Here is a 13502-nt window from a genome sequence, read left to right on the forward strand (position 1 = left end):
AAATAAAAGGCGCATGCTGAAGGCATTGTGTATATATATTGTATTTAACAGAGGATAAGAAAGGAAAAGAAATGGAAGAGCAAGTATGCAGACGTCTTTTCCAGGATCCTGCTAATGACCCTTGCCACAAGAACAGTTCACCTCTTGGGAGACAATCTTGCTGGCACTGCTGGAAATTAGGTAGCATGATTACTGTGCTTAGAGGGGCTTTCAGTAAAATATGTTGAGAGTTCAAGGAGGGACCATTTAGAAAAATTGCTAAGCCTGTAGTTTTCTTCTTGAACAAAACCCCAAAGACTTAGCCACAGATATTTTCTTTATTACAACTTTCATACTTACTTTCATACATACAGATTCTTTCCTTACACTAGGTGTGGAATTTAAGCGAAGATAAATGTCCATTTGTACATGACCCCAAGAACAAATGCTAACAGACTCTTCTTGCCTCTAGCAACTAGCAATAATAATAACTCATGCACTATGTAAGTCCTCTAGAGTAGATAACACAGCTCTTTCCTCGCTGCCCTTCCTTTCCTGGAACACTGGGAGGGAACACTGCAGGATGGGAAGATCACACACAGGAGCTGGTTCCATGTGAACAAACGATATCACATGATGTCACTTCACCAAAGACAGTCCAAAGACACGCCAGCAGAGACATGAGGTGCCAGGACAAGAGTTGTGGGGGACAGATGGTGCACAAAAGGTGCTATCTTGCAGGACTAGAGACCAGCAACTGTGCCTGACCTTTCAAGTGTGCTGATACTCATGCTTTTTGTTCTGTAGTCGTGTTCCTTGTTTCCCCAGCTGAAGAATACGAGTACTGTGTACTGACGTTATCTTCTGTTACTTCCAACAAGTTCTTCACCTTCTTATTTAACTTATGTCTTCTTTCCAAGCGAGAATATCCAGGTTTCGGTTGGATCTATTTTAAGGTGAATTAATTAACCAGCATAATAATACATTCCTGTTTTTAACTATTTAATTTGTTTTATTCTAATATCATTATAAAGTATATTTAACAATTCCAGTAACAAGCATTTCTTTCTCCCCCACCATCCTTTTTATTTTCATTGCAGGGAAATTTACCTCCAGATTATCGGATAAGTCTGATTGATATTGGTTTGGTGATAGAGTATCTGATGGGAGGAGCATATCGCTGCAATTACACCCGAAAGCGGTTCAGAACACTGTACCACAATTTATTTGGGCCCAAGAGGGTAAGGAGCAAGTTATTTGCCATTTGTATGACTTCACCCACTGGCAGGGATTACCATAGCTTCTTAGATGGCTCCAGGCTGGGGGGATCCACATGCACACACTATTCAGTCTACAGATTCGTTTCCATTATGTACATAGCAGTTCTTTCACCACAATGGACTGCAAGCCAGCCACTAACACAAGCTACATTTTTTATGAATTTAATGAAAAAATTACTGGGTTCTGCTGCCCAGGTGAGATCAGGACGTAAAAGAGTCTCCTCTGGCTCTAAAATCTGTAATTATGAGTATCCACAGCTTTTGAAATACAAGTCTTTTACCTGTAACATAAGGCACCTGAGTTAAACTTAAAAAAAAAAAATGTTTTGATAGATGCATTTCCTATCTCATGGCTCATCTTCTTGGTTGTGGCCTGAAAGTATCAGGGCAAAAAAGCCCCATAACTCAAAATTGGCTTTATTAGCTGGATGTGGCTACAGCAGAGTCAGTGGTCTCATGGCAAAAACACTGTTCAGTATTTTTGTGGTTTTCATGTCTGATAGATTACAATACTGTGAATACAAAAAAAGCTTACTACCTTTCTAAAACATAAAAGATGTTTATTGCCATCCATAATGCCACCAACCCAATCCAGTGTGAAGAAAAATCTGCTCAACTGCTCCCAGTAACATTTGTAGTTCTTTGCTTATTTTTACCCCACATTTTCATTTCCTGTCTCAGTTCAGGTTTAGCAACATACACCATTGAATATTGTTCTAAGTGGCTATAAAGAGCAACAGCTCTGTGAAACAGTTACAGCCACACACCTGAAATGTTTTTTGTTGTTGTTTCCCTACACTTTCATTCTTCACTTTTGAGAGGAAAGGTAGTAATTGTAGCTGCTGGGAGAGACTTCCTTCCCCTAGCCACTCCATTAAGAAAAGCATTTGAGTCGCAATTTCACAGATACTGAAACAACATACAGAGCAGCTCCACAGCAGTCAATAAAAGTGTGCCAGGGAATTGCCAAAATACTGATACACTCCAGAGAAATCCATTCCTGCCTTAGCAGTAATTCCTATCACTTTTCCATTAGAACAGCCCCAAACCAGGGGTAATTTGTACCTGAATCCAAATGTATGTCTTCTGTTGTGTGTTTTGGTGAAATAGGGTCAAACTCAAGGTTGAATTAAATATATATGTAATTATTTGATTGCAGTATATATGTATATTATATTACATTACATTGCATTACATATATATTATCTATATTATGTTATATATTGTCTATTATATATTGTCTATTATATATTCTATATTATATAGTCTATATTATATGTTTACATCACGTTACACACTTACGCATGTATGTATGTATACATATATAGTTGTAATTTTTCATCACATTTTTGAGAGAAATAATGTTTTTCCAACTTTTTTGTACAGCCAAAAGCCCTGAAACTGTTGGGAATGGAGGTAAGCAACCTGTGATAAATCTTGATGTCTTTTCCTTCTTTGACAAATATACACTATATCAAGATAATGTTTAAATTCACTGTAATGAAGGCACCAATAGTTCTTTTCAAGTTTTGCATGAGAAATGTGCCACATAAATTGTATTTTTTATCCAGATAACTTGTTTACACAAGGGCCAGATCAAGAAACATTTCTTAATAAAAGTCCAGCGGATAGACAGAAAAGAAGGCTCTGCCCCCCCTGTGCATCATTTTTCTTTTCATGAAGATTAAACAAAATGTTTCAGCTTGTCAGGCCAAGCAGAATTTTAGTCAGGTAACTATATAACTTTAAAACGTGTTCAGAGAAATGAAGCAGTTGCGAAGAATGATGCCGAAATCTTTACATGGGCCAAATTTCTATCAGTTTTGTTGACACTTTTGGCTACTTTCAAGGAGGCAGTAGTGTTTTCTTGTTTGCTTATTTTATACAACAACTTTCATTTTGCTGTCCACAGATGCAGCACAGAACAGGTCAGCTCATCTGATAAAAGTTGTAGGCTAAAATGGGAAAGAAACTAAAGGTGATAGAAACAACAAAGAGCTGGAGAAAGAAGGGCTAAACATGGGATACAAAGGCAGAATGGGAGTGAAGAAAGGAGATTACCACTCTTGTGAGAAGATGAAGGGACAAAACACAAGAATAAGCAGGGAGGGAGTCTTCAGCAGACCGGAGCATCCCCTGGATATGTACTTTCTGGAGTTGGAATGAGGCAGATGCATTAGAATAGATGTTGTATTTGGAGTGAACTCTTAGCTTTAATGGTGGCTTTTCCAAAATGGTTCTGAATATCATGTGATTGTGCTCCATGTTCTTAGGGAGAAAGAACAGTTCAGAGTGATAGTCCAAAGCTCTTTTTCCCTGTGTTTAGGTATGGGGTTACTGATTTCTTAATTACAGTGCATGGGCCAGTACTTTTTTCATCATTTTCCTCTGTTAAATATTTTGTCCAAAGACACTGAAGGGGTTGACCTGCAGGGAATGTGTTTGATATCTCATGTACTGACTCCAGTGCATTGTGTGAATTGATTCAGTTCCTTCACTGGTGAAAAAAATTTCTCTACAATTCTCACAGGATGATGTCCCTTTGCGGCGAGGGAGGAAAACAACAAAAAAAAGAGAAGAAGAAGTTGATATTGATTTGGATGATCCTGAGATCAATCATTTCCCTTTCCCATTCCACGAGCTGATGGTGTGGGCTGTGCTGATGAAGCGTCAGAAGATGGCCCTCTTCTTTTGGCAGCATGGGGAAGAGGCTATGGCTAAAGCACTGGTAGCCTGTAAACTCTGCAAAGCCATGGCCCATGAAGCATCAGAAAATGACATGGTGGATGATATATCCCAAGAACTGAACCATAATTCCCGGTGAATTTTCTTTCATGTACACTTTCCTGGGGTTAAAAAAAAAAAAGAAAAAAAGGGGGGAGAGGCTGCTGAACCTGCCTGAAATTTGCTTATCTGTACCTTGCTTTCATTTCTGACTTGTAGGGAAAATGCAGTCCCTTTAGAGAAAGTCTAAATGGCTTTTAAACAACCTGTCTGCCAGAGAAGCAGAGTTGCTAGCTGAAATGAGAAGATGTCAAGAAGGCAGTGAAATATCTATATTGTCTACATGTTCTCCCTGAGGCCTCAAGAGTCAGGCTGCAACCTTTCTCTGTGCTTTTTCAAGACAATCTGTTCATCCCAAGCAGAACAATTGTTGAAATCCTTATGAACACAATATTTGGGCAGAAGTGTTAATTAACCAAGAGCTCATGCTTAGGTGAGCAAGCCACGATACTAGATCCCATAATAATCTTTCCTGAAGTTAAAAGTCTGAGACACAGAATTTAGAAAAGGATATTGGACACTCCTTTTTCCAGGAGACTTGACCACGAAGCCATGGACAAACACCACAGAAGCAATCTTCTAAGCTGCAGATAACCAGAGGATTTCAGCTAGAAAATGTCAGGGAGGTGGGCAGGCAGGTGGGAGCAGACAGCTGGTAGGTGTGGGTGCTCATCACTGCTAAGTCGGGGCACTTATTTATATGCCTACCATTAGCCACTCACATTTGAAAATGTGGGTTTCCATGCGTACAGTCAACATCACGATTTGCATGATGGAAGGTGATGCCACCCTTGCAGAGGCTGTCAGTTGTAGAGGGGTGTTTTCTGCAGCAGGCTGCTCGGGCTAACAGGAATGAACAAATGTCCCTCTGTTGCAGGGACTTCGGCCAGTTGGCGGTGGAGCTGTTGGACCAGTCATACAAGCAAGATGAGCAATTGGCAATGAAACTGCTGACCTATGAGCTGAAGAACTGGAGCAATGCCACATGCCTGCAGCTCGCAGTGGCAGCCAAGCACAGGGACTTCATTGCTCACACTTGCAGCCAAATGCTGCTTACAGACATGTGGATGGGTCGTCTCCGGATGCGCAAAAATTCTGGCCTAAAGGTCAGCCTGTTTTGAAATAAAACTAACAGTCAGAGGAGTTCTAATAGATGGTGACAGGGCTCACGACAAATCAGTAATAACTGGCTCAATTAACCATATTTCAGGTGCTTATTTGTAGAGACATTAAGCAGGGTATATTCTTCCTGTATTCAGTTTTTCAGCAGAGAGCTTATCACAAACTGAAGTTCAAAGCACATTACTTAGTTTTTTCATCATCTTTCTCAAAGGCCCCTCTGGCATCAGTGAGAGTTATCAGAATAAGAACTGAGCCAGGAGGTTAGTATGTCACCCTGCCTGGACACTTGAGGAGTTAGCCAAGGTTTTTAAAGATAAATAAAGAAAAAGGATGTCTAAGTGAATTAACCACTCGTGAAAGGTGCTGATCCGACAACCTTCCCCAGAACAGGCCAAAGCAAACAGTACAAATTTTCTTGCAATGGCCTGGCAATCTTCCTGATGACTGACCTGAAGGGACTACCTTAGAGGATCTAGAGGATAATTCAATTTTCAGAGTTGTTTAAGCTTTACTTCCACAGTTAGCAAAACTGCTAATAGAGCAATATGAATTCTGGGAGGTGAATTTGTGTCCATGGGCTGGCATCTTTCACCTTCACCAAAGTACCCACCAGTCAGGAATTTCCTCTTCCTCCCAGATGACTGAGAGATATTTTCAGTTAAGGGGTTCTCTCTCCTGTAATAATCATTTGTATGAAAAGTGGTAATTGCTTGGCTTTTTTGTGGTGTGAAAAGATGTTTGATGTTGGCAAGAATGCTTATGAGTACCTGCATTGTTATCATACTGGGTCTAATCCAGTGACAGGGATGAATGAGAATTAGTGGCTGATAGCATTCTTATCATCCTCCTCCAGGAGTTCTGCTTACAGATAGAAAGCATTCTCACATTTGGAGTGGTCTTTACTACCTATTTTTCTGACTCGATTCACAGGCCCATTGCCCTTCAGAGGGACTGCCACCTTGTTCACTGCTTGGCTTTGCAGATATTCAACCTGGTTAGACAGGGATCGGTGCAGCAACTCATTTCCCACTGCATGCTTTCTTCTTTGCAGCATCCATCTTTTAAGCTATAAAATAGACCTTTCTTTCACAACAAATAACTGAAGGTAACTGAAGACTCTGTTTCCTTTCAGCTTCTTGTAGCATCAGGGCTTCACAAGGATCCTTTACTCATTTTCAAGTCTGTGTTTTATTTCACTGAAGCTCATTAGCAGGTCCTGTTAAAGCTAAAGCAGGCTACAAGCTACATGAGCAAGAGGCAGTGTGGCAAAGAAAGAAATTTACAAGCATGAGTCATGGATTATTTCCCATGAACAATTTTCTCCCATCAAAACTGGCAAATGGCAGGAACGCTGAATGTAATTCTTTAGAGTCTCGCCAGGGATGTATAGCACCAATGGGAGAGGGAGAGGCAATTGTTAATTCTGCCTGTTCTTAAAATAGCCTCTCTGGGAAGCCAGGTCTACCTGTAACCCCCTCTCCCTTGACACATCTTTTTGCAACAAGTCGAGTGCAGGAGCAGTGCAGGCAGCCTCATGCTCAGCTCTTCCAAGGCTGGGCCCAGCATTCATATATGCTGACTGCTCCTAATTGCAGTACTTTGGATGGTTTCAGCAACACCCATGCTGTCTGTCAATATGATGAGCACAAGCAGTCACCCTCCCTGACCTGCCAACAAGCTAACTACCTGGTTTCACTGTCATTTCGGGAGAGATTTATAACAAGATCATCTTCCATGAGATTACAGCAAACCAGGAAAAGCTATTGTGCTTGTGATACAGACAGGCCACTTCTTTTCGTATTATTATGATATCTCTTCAGTTACACTACCGATTTAACCCCAAGCATTGTTCATTGCATGTATCCATAGAAGGTAATTTTAATGGTTTCTACACTCCCACGTCATAAGAGAGGGAAGACAGAAAAGAAAGAGCTGGCATTAATGTGAGCATTACACATCTGTGAGGTTACTGAAGCAAAATCTAAGGGGACTGCATAGCTAAGCACGTCAGCATTTGCTATTGCTGGCTTTGCCTTATTTCCTCAGATCCACACACGCTTATGCCTTGACTCCCTGTGTGCACTAAGTATGGACACAGAGAGCTTGAGACCTGTTAACCCTCTCTGTAGAAATTAAAGCTGCTTGTGTGTCCTTCACACTGATATTGTCTATTATGTAAAGTGCAGAAATTTGCAGGTCCAAGGTCTGAACTCACCAATCATTCCACCTGCCATTGACCTTATGTAATACTTTGTAAATATATTCTGGTATGTAACAATACACATCTGATGAGCAAGCAGATAAAATATTCAAGAGAGGCAATTAACCATAGCACTCACAGCAATGTGAATAGAAGTGACGTGCTTTGTTTCATTATGGAGCTCTGGAAACATTACCCCAAGTAACAAATACTCTATTGTCATAGAAACTCACATGCATGCATATCTTTCTTTTTCCTAAATGTCCTAATGTTATGTGCCTTTTTTCACTATGGAGCTCTGGAAACATTACCCCAAGTAACAAATATTCTATTGTCATAGAAACTCACATGCACGCATATCTTTCTTTTCCTAAATGTCCTGAGGGAGTTGTTCCATTTGATACTAAGTAGTCATCATGATTGTAATCTGTTTATTGTGATGATTATTGTTATCATTATCATTGCTTTAGGTAATTCTAGGAATTCTACTTCCTCCTTCAATCCTCAGCTTGGAGTTCAAGAACAAAGATGATATGCCTTACATGTCCCAGGCCAACGAGATCCATCTTCAAGAGAAGGAGCCAGAGGAACCAGAGAAGCCAGTGAAAGAAAAAGAGGAGGAGGACATGGAACTTACCGTAAGTGCTGACAATAAATCACCAGCCTCAGTGCTGTCAAATTGTTATTCCCACCTCTGTGGGTGTTGCAGGCTGTCTAATGGCTAAATTTAGCAGGTGATAGGCTACCATTCTTAACACTCCCCTCTCCGCAGTGGGACTCAAACCAGACAAGTTGGCATCATTGTCTCTCGATGCTCCTGCAGTGCATGGTGATGCTGAAGCACCATGTCGTGATGTAATATCCTCATATTTTGCTTCAATTTGATGCCACATTGTCTGAAATAAAGTCATGAGATTTCAGAATTGAAATCACTCAGCCATGATAGATGAGTGGGCCTCTGGTAGAAAAGCAGCTCGCTAAGTCTTCCCTTGGGTGGAAATGCCCAGATTCATAGAAGTTAGAGATTTTTTTTTTTTCTTTTCCTTTTGGTTAACTTCATTAGAGGGTAAGTAAGTGTGCAAACAGGCAAGAAAAATTATGAGAACGTTTTTCAAAATTCTTTGTGAATTTGTGGTCATTGCCTCTCACACATACACACATGCAGATCTTAATCTACTGAAGACATTAGCAAGCAGCTAGACAGCTCAGGCCTTACGAAGAGCCTCTGCAGCTCAGCAGAATTGTGTAAGGAAGGACTTGTCTGTATTCGTAACATAGCCTTAGAGGAATAATTTGCGCCACAAACAGACTCAAATAACTAAAGCTCTGAAAACTATACAAGTCACCTACTTCCAGTCTGTTGTTCTCAGACTTGTTTGACACTTTTTAATTTGGGCAATTATCATATGAGCTATCAGACCTACCTTAGCTTAGTCTGGTTTGCTTTGATTTGGGTTTGGTTGTAGTGTCTTCGAAGGGCTTAAAACTCAACCCCAGTTGGTCAAGGTCAGGATAGAGGCACAGGATTAAAAGGGATTTTCCTGGTTAATTTAAAAAAAAAAAAAAAAGCCAAAAAAAAAAAACCCAGACTGTTTCCCACAGGCAAACAGCAGGAGCTGCCCACAGGACCCCGACTGCAGGCAGGCAGAAGGACCTGCCTACAGGACCCAATATGCAGGCAAGCCGAAGGAGCAGCCCACAAGACCCACCTACAGGACTCGTTTGCAGGCAAGAACCTGGCCGTTGGGAAGGACCAGTAGCCAGAACAGCAGGAATGAGCCATTCTCTGCTTATTCGCTATTAACTGTAATTTACTATCCCTGGCTTCTGATCCACTTATGAAGTGCCTATTCAAATCAAATAAGCACTTTGCAAGCTGCCTTTTTCTTGGCAATGGGGAGAAATCTGGGGAGGAAGTCATTTCCATCTCTCTGCAGTTATCCCAGCTCCTGGTTTCTTGTCTACAATACTGTGTTTCCTTTTTACCTTCTGACTCCTGCTACAAGGAATTGATGTGTGAACTGGATCTGCTTTTCCAGACAAGTCTTAGATGTTCCCTCCCTTCTCCCTTCCATGTGCTGACAGTCCTATTGCTCTTTCCTGTCATTGACTCTGCCCTCCTTCAAAGTTGATGCATTATTCTAGTGAAGTTTCAGACACTTACAGTTTTTGCTATAAAATAAGAACTGTTTCTGTGGAGTCCAGCAAGTTTAGAAACAGTATCTTTGGTACACTACTGCTGACTCAACATATCTGTGTATAATCTATACTGTGCTTTAGGATTTCTAACACAGCTTTGTCACTCAGGTGCCTTTCAGTGATGAGGAGAGATGATTAGCTAGCAAAGACACCTTTGCATATATTTCTGTGGTTAGATGCCATAGCCAGTTACATTTAGTCATGTTCAGGGACTGTATCAGGGAAAGTGTTCCTACCTGACATTTTTTAAATATAAGAAAATATTTTAGATTGAAGTTTTGCATTGTTCCAGAATTAGTCAAATGGTCTGGCATAAGTCACTTTGGGACATGGTTTAGTGGGCATGGTGGTGTTGGGTGGGCGGTTGGACTGATGATCTTGGAGATCCTTTCCAACCTTAATGATTCCTAGTTTTTACTTTCATTAAAAAATAATCCAGCCACCAAGCCAGAAAACATGAAATTATTCTCTTAATTGGTTTAGTGGTGTACTTGGTAGGGTTAGGTTAATGGTTGGACTGGATGATCTTAAAGGTCTTTTCCAGCCTAAATGATTCTATGATTCTATGATTCTATGATTCTATAAGTTAGGTTGGGTCTCTTCACTGATGAGAGGATGCCTGCAAGACTGGGAAGTGCCTTTGTGAAGTTCCTCTTTAGCTACACTTATATTAAGGATACCTTATTCATAGGTCATTAAGAGTAATAATTGATTGTCATGTAATATCACAAAAGTTTAATCAATTGCTGGACTCTTGCTCAATAGATCAGTCACTCACCCTAATCATAGCTTGTGACTATTGTATTCAGAATGACCTGCATATTTTTCTCCACGTTTTTTCCTTTCAGGACAAACAAATAGATTGGAGTGGGGGTGGGGGTGTTTGTTTGGTTTTTGTGGTTGCTACAGTTTTCTTTTATTCATTTATTTAATTGGCACATGATTGTTTAAAATACCTTCAAGTTTTTTCTGTGGTTTGCATTTCTGAGCATTATTCAGTTTAAAGTTTAAACAAACAAAATTGATGAACTAAAAACCATTTTGGTCACCTCTGAAGTCCATTTCTGGAAAATAATGTATCATCCAAACAATCTGCCTAACTCTATTTCTAATCATTCCCAATGAATACTTCTCAAGTTGCTGTATTCCTATAATATTGCGCCCATATGCATTTTTATAAAAGTACTGCTAAGATGAAGAGATCACATCTAGTCAAGGTCTGTTCATTGATTTCTTATGAAGCCTTGTGTGTCCTGTGCTGCTAAGCCCAGGTGACTAATAATAGGCCAAAAGAGTCATCTTCTTCCTCTGCACTGTATGTGTGCAGAGTGGATGAGGTACAGGGCCACAGTGATTTCTGCACTCTTTTATACCTCATTAGCACAGAATAATGTGATCACAGAGAGTACAGCAACAGTGAAGTAGGTCTCTGCATGGGTGCATCTGCCTGCAAGTATGTATTTGTTTTATGCTCCTCCCAAAGGATCTAGTGGGTGGCTGAACATTTGGATGTACTATAAAGATGCAGTGTTTATTCACGGTAAACTACTTGTTACTCACACCTGCTTTTAACTTTATAACAGATATATGAGAGTGCTGGGCACACATTTCTTTAACACCTAGATGCTAGGCAACAGACTTTCCTTATAGCAGCTACTCACAAAAACACACTTGAATACTGCTCTCATCACCACTCCCTCAGCACTAAGGAATTTACCACAACTTACGCATGGAGCTGCCAGTCATTAATCCTGAATATTAGACATAGAGGAGTAGAAGGGCACTAAAGTCTAAAGGCAAGGGACATTTTGTATTTGCACTATGTCCTGACCAGGGCTTTAATTAGTTGCTGATTTTTAGGTCAGTCAGAAAACCCCAGCAGTCTACACTCCTCCCAAAATAACACTGATTCTGGAAGCCATAACTGGGAGCACCTTTATCCCTATTCAGTGCCCTTTTGTTTGGGTATTAGAGTTACCCAGTAAATGGTCTTATTTCAGAACACAGAATAACTCATCTAAGTCCTTTAGAAGATGTTTCAGTTGTTGTTTTGCTCATTTTGTTCTAATTTTCCCATCGAATAGGAAGTTTGGACTTCAATGGGTGTCACCAAGGGTCTGAGTGAGGACTTTTCAGCAGCAGCAAAGCTAGTTGTGTTGGCCTCTGGGCTCACATTATCTCATCTGTAGTATGTATGCTTAGCCTTTTCTCCATGGCAAGAGCTAACCAAATACTGTATCACTAAAAATACAGTTCTGAAGATAGGAAAGGTTGAAGACTAGTGCCCTCGTGCCCCTGGCCCATCTCACCCACCCCACTGGGGTATGGTGCTCACAGCATCTCACATGCCAGCAGCAAGGCACCTCTTCAGCTCAGCTGGAAAACGGCAGTGGGAGACAATTCCAGCAGTCATGAGGCAGAAGTGTTGGCCCTCTCCATAAGGAGGGATTTCCTGATGTTTCTCTGAGGGTTTTGGAAACCCCCCCATACCACCAGCACCACACAACTGCCCTGGCACTCTCCATGTCCTTCACTATGTTCAGCAGCCAGGATGACTGAGCTCCTGGTACTTTAGCCCTGCTGCTCTATATTCACTTTAAAGAACCACTCAGCACATGCAAAATCCAATTTTACACACCTGTAACTCAAAGGCATTAAACCTTTTTTCCTACCAGTATTTCAAGGCAGAGAACAGTAACCCTAGAACAACTACCATGGAGGCAGCATTTCCATACACAGCATAGGATACATTGGGGTGTGCAGAGAGAGGTATAGTATATCCACCCAGCTACGTACCGTTTCCACACCAGTTCTGTGTGAATATGGGGTAAGTCTGTATGTAGCATGTAGATTTCACTTAAGGATAAAATTTGAAAAGCCTGTGATCATTCTAGCAGGACTGAAATTCCTGTTATTTAGTTATAAAACAGGTAAATATATTATAGGATCATTAACATATATTAATGTAAAAATGCATAACCCAAAACTGTCCTGGTTCCCTATCAGTGAATGATCCTCAATTACGTAAAACAAAATCTGGCCAAACAAACAAACAAACAACCCAAAAACCAAAACAGAATCCTGAGTAGAAAAATCTCCATGTAAAAACTATGTGCACATCAATCCCCTCAGGCTAAAATGATGCAGTTGTACTGTACTGTACAATGTAGTTGAGCTGCTGTCCGGCTTACCTTGCATGACTCATGGTGAATCATGGACAAAATTGTGTGTTAGAGAAAGAGATGCCGCCCACACAGAGCAGTGTCTTGAGTTAATCCCACCCTATTTCTTCCCCCTCCAAGTGAAAACACATTTGTTCACATTCGGCATTGTAGCTATTGTGTTAACACGCTCACTTAGGTTATTTATGTATGTTTCTAATGGGGAGGCTTTTCAATTTGTTAATACTGTGATATAATTAACAGTTGGTTACATCAGGTCAAACCTAATCCCCAACCATCTCAGAGCAATTCCCCATCTGTAGCATGGGGGAGGGAAGAGGTTAGTATTATACAATACAATTAATTCAAAAATAATTATAACAAGATAAAATTACAGCATCGTTATCAACAAGAAAGCAATAGCAAACAGGAAATCAGCATCCATGAGCTGAAGCATAAATCCAGGTACTGAAAGAGCGTTATCCTAAAAATACACACAACTCACTGATTCCAGTGAGAGCTAAGAGTGTCTCAGAATTAGTAAATTTATAAAATTGTGAAGGATTTAAACTCTGTAAAATAATCCCTTTCACTAAAGCACAGCATTGCTCATTTGTTAAAGCTGCCAGCATTCTTTTTCACTCTGCTGCAAAATCCTTGAGCACCAGAGGACAGCAGAGACAAAGTCTTGGGAAAAGCCACAGAAAACTCTGTAGCACCAGATGGCAGCTTTCCCTAAAACAGCATCAGGAGGTAGAGATAAGCAAAGAAATTAGT

At 40.5% G+C, this 13502-nt stretch overlaps 1 protein-coding gene across 1 annotated transcript in view; it reads left to right on the forward strand.

Annotated features, from left to right (window-relative positions):
- The window catches only part of TRPM3 (transient receptor potential cation channel subfamily M member 3), a 293999-nt gene that overhangs the window by 243290 nt on the left and 37207 nt on the right, over window positions 1-13502 (forward strand). Inside the window, exons 13-17 of the mRNA XM_075726277.1 lie at window positions 1080-1220; window positions 2646-2675; window positions 3790-4079; window positions 4921-5149; window positions 7836-8003. Coding sequence (XP_075582392.1) covers window positions 1080-1220; window positions 2646-2675; window positions 3790-4079; window positions 4921-5149; window positions 7836-8003 — 858 coding nt within the window. The remainder of the gene's footprint in view (window positions 1-1079; window positions 1221-2645; window positions 2676-3789; window positions 4080-4920; window positions 5150-7835; window positions 8004-13502) is intronic.

This window comes from Pelecanus crispus, chromosome Z (assembly GCF_030463565.1).
Source record: "Pelecanus crispus isolate bPelCri1 chromosome Z, bPelCri1.pri, whole genome shotgun sequence".
NCBI classification, from domain to species: Eukaryota; Metazoa; Chordata; class Aves; order Pelecaniformes; family Pelecanidae; genus Pelecanus; species Pelecanus crispus.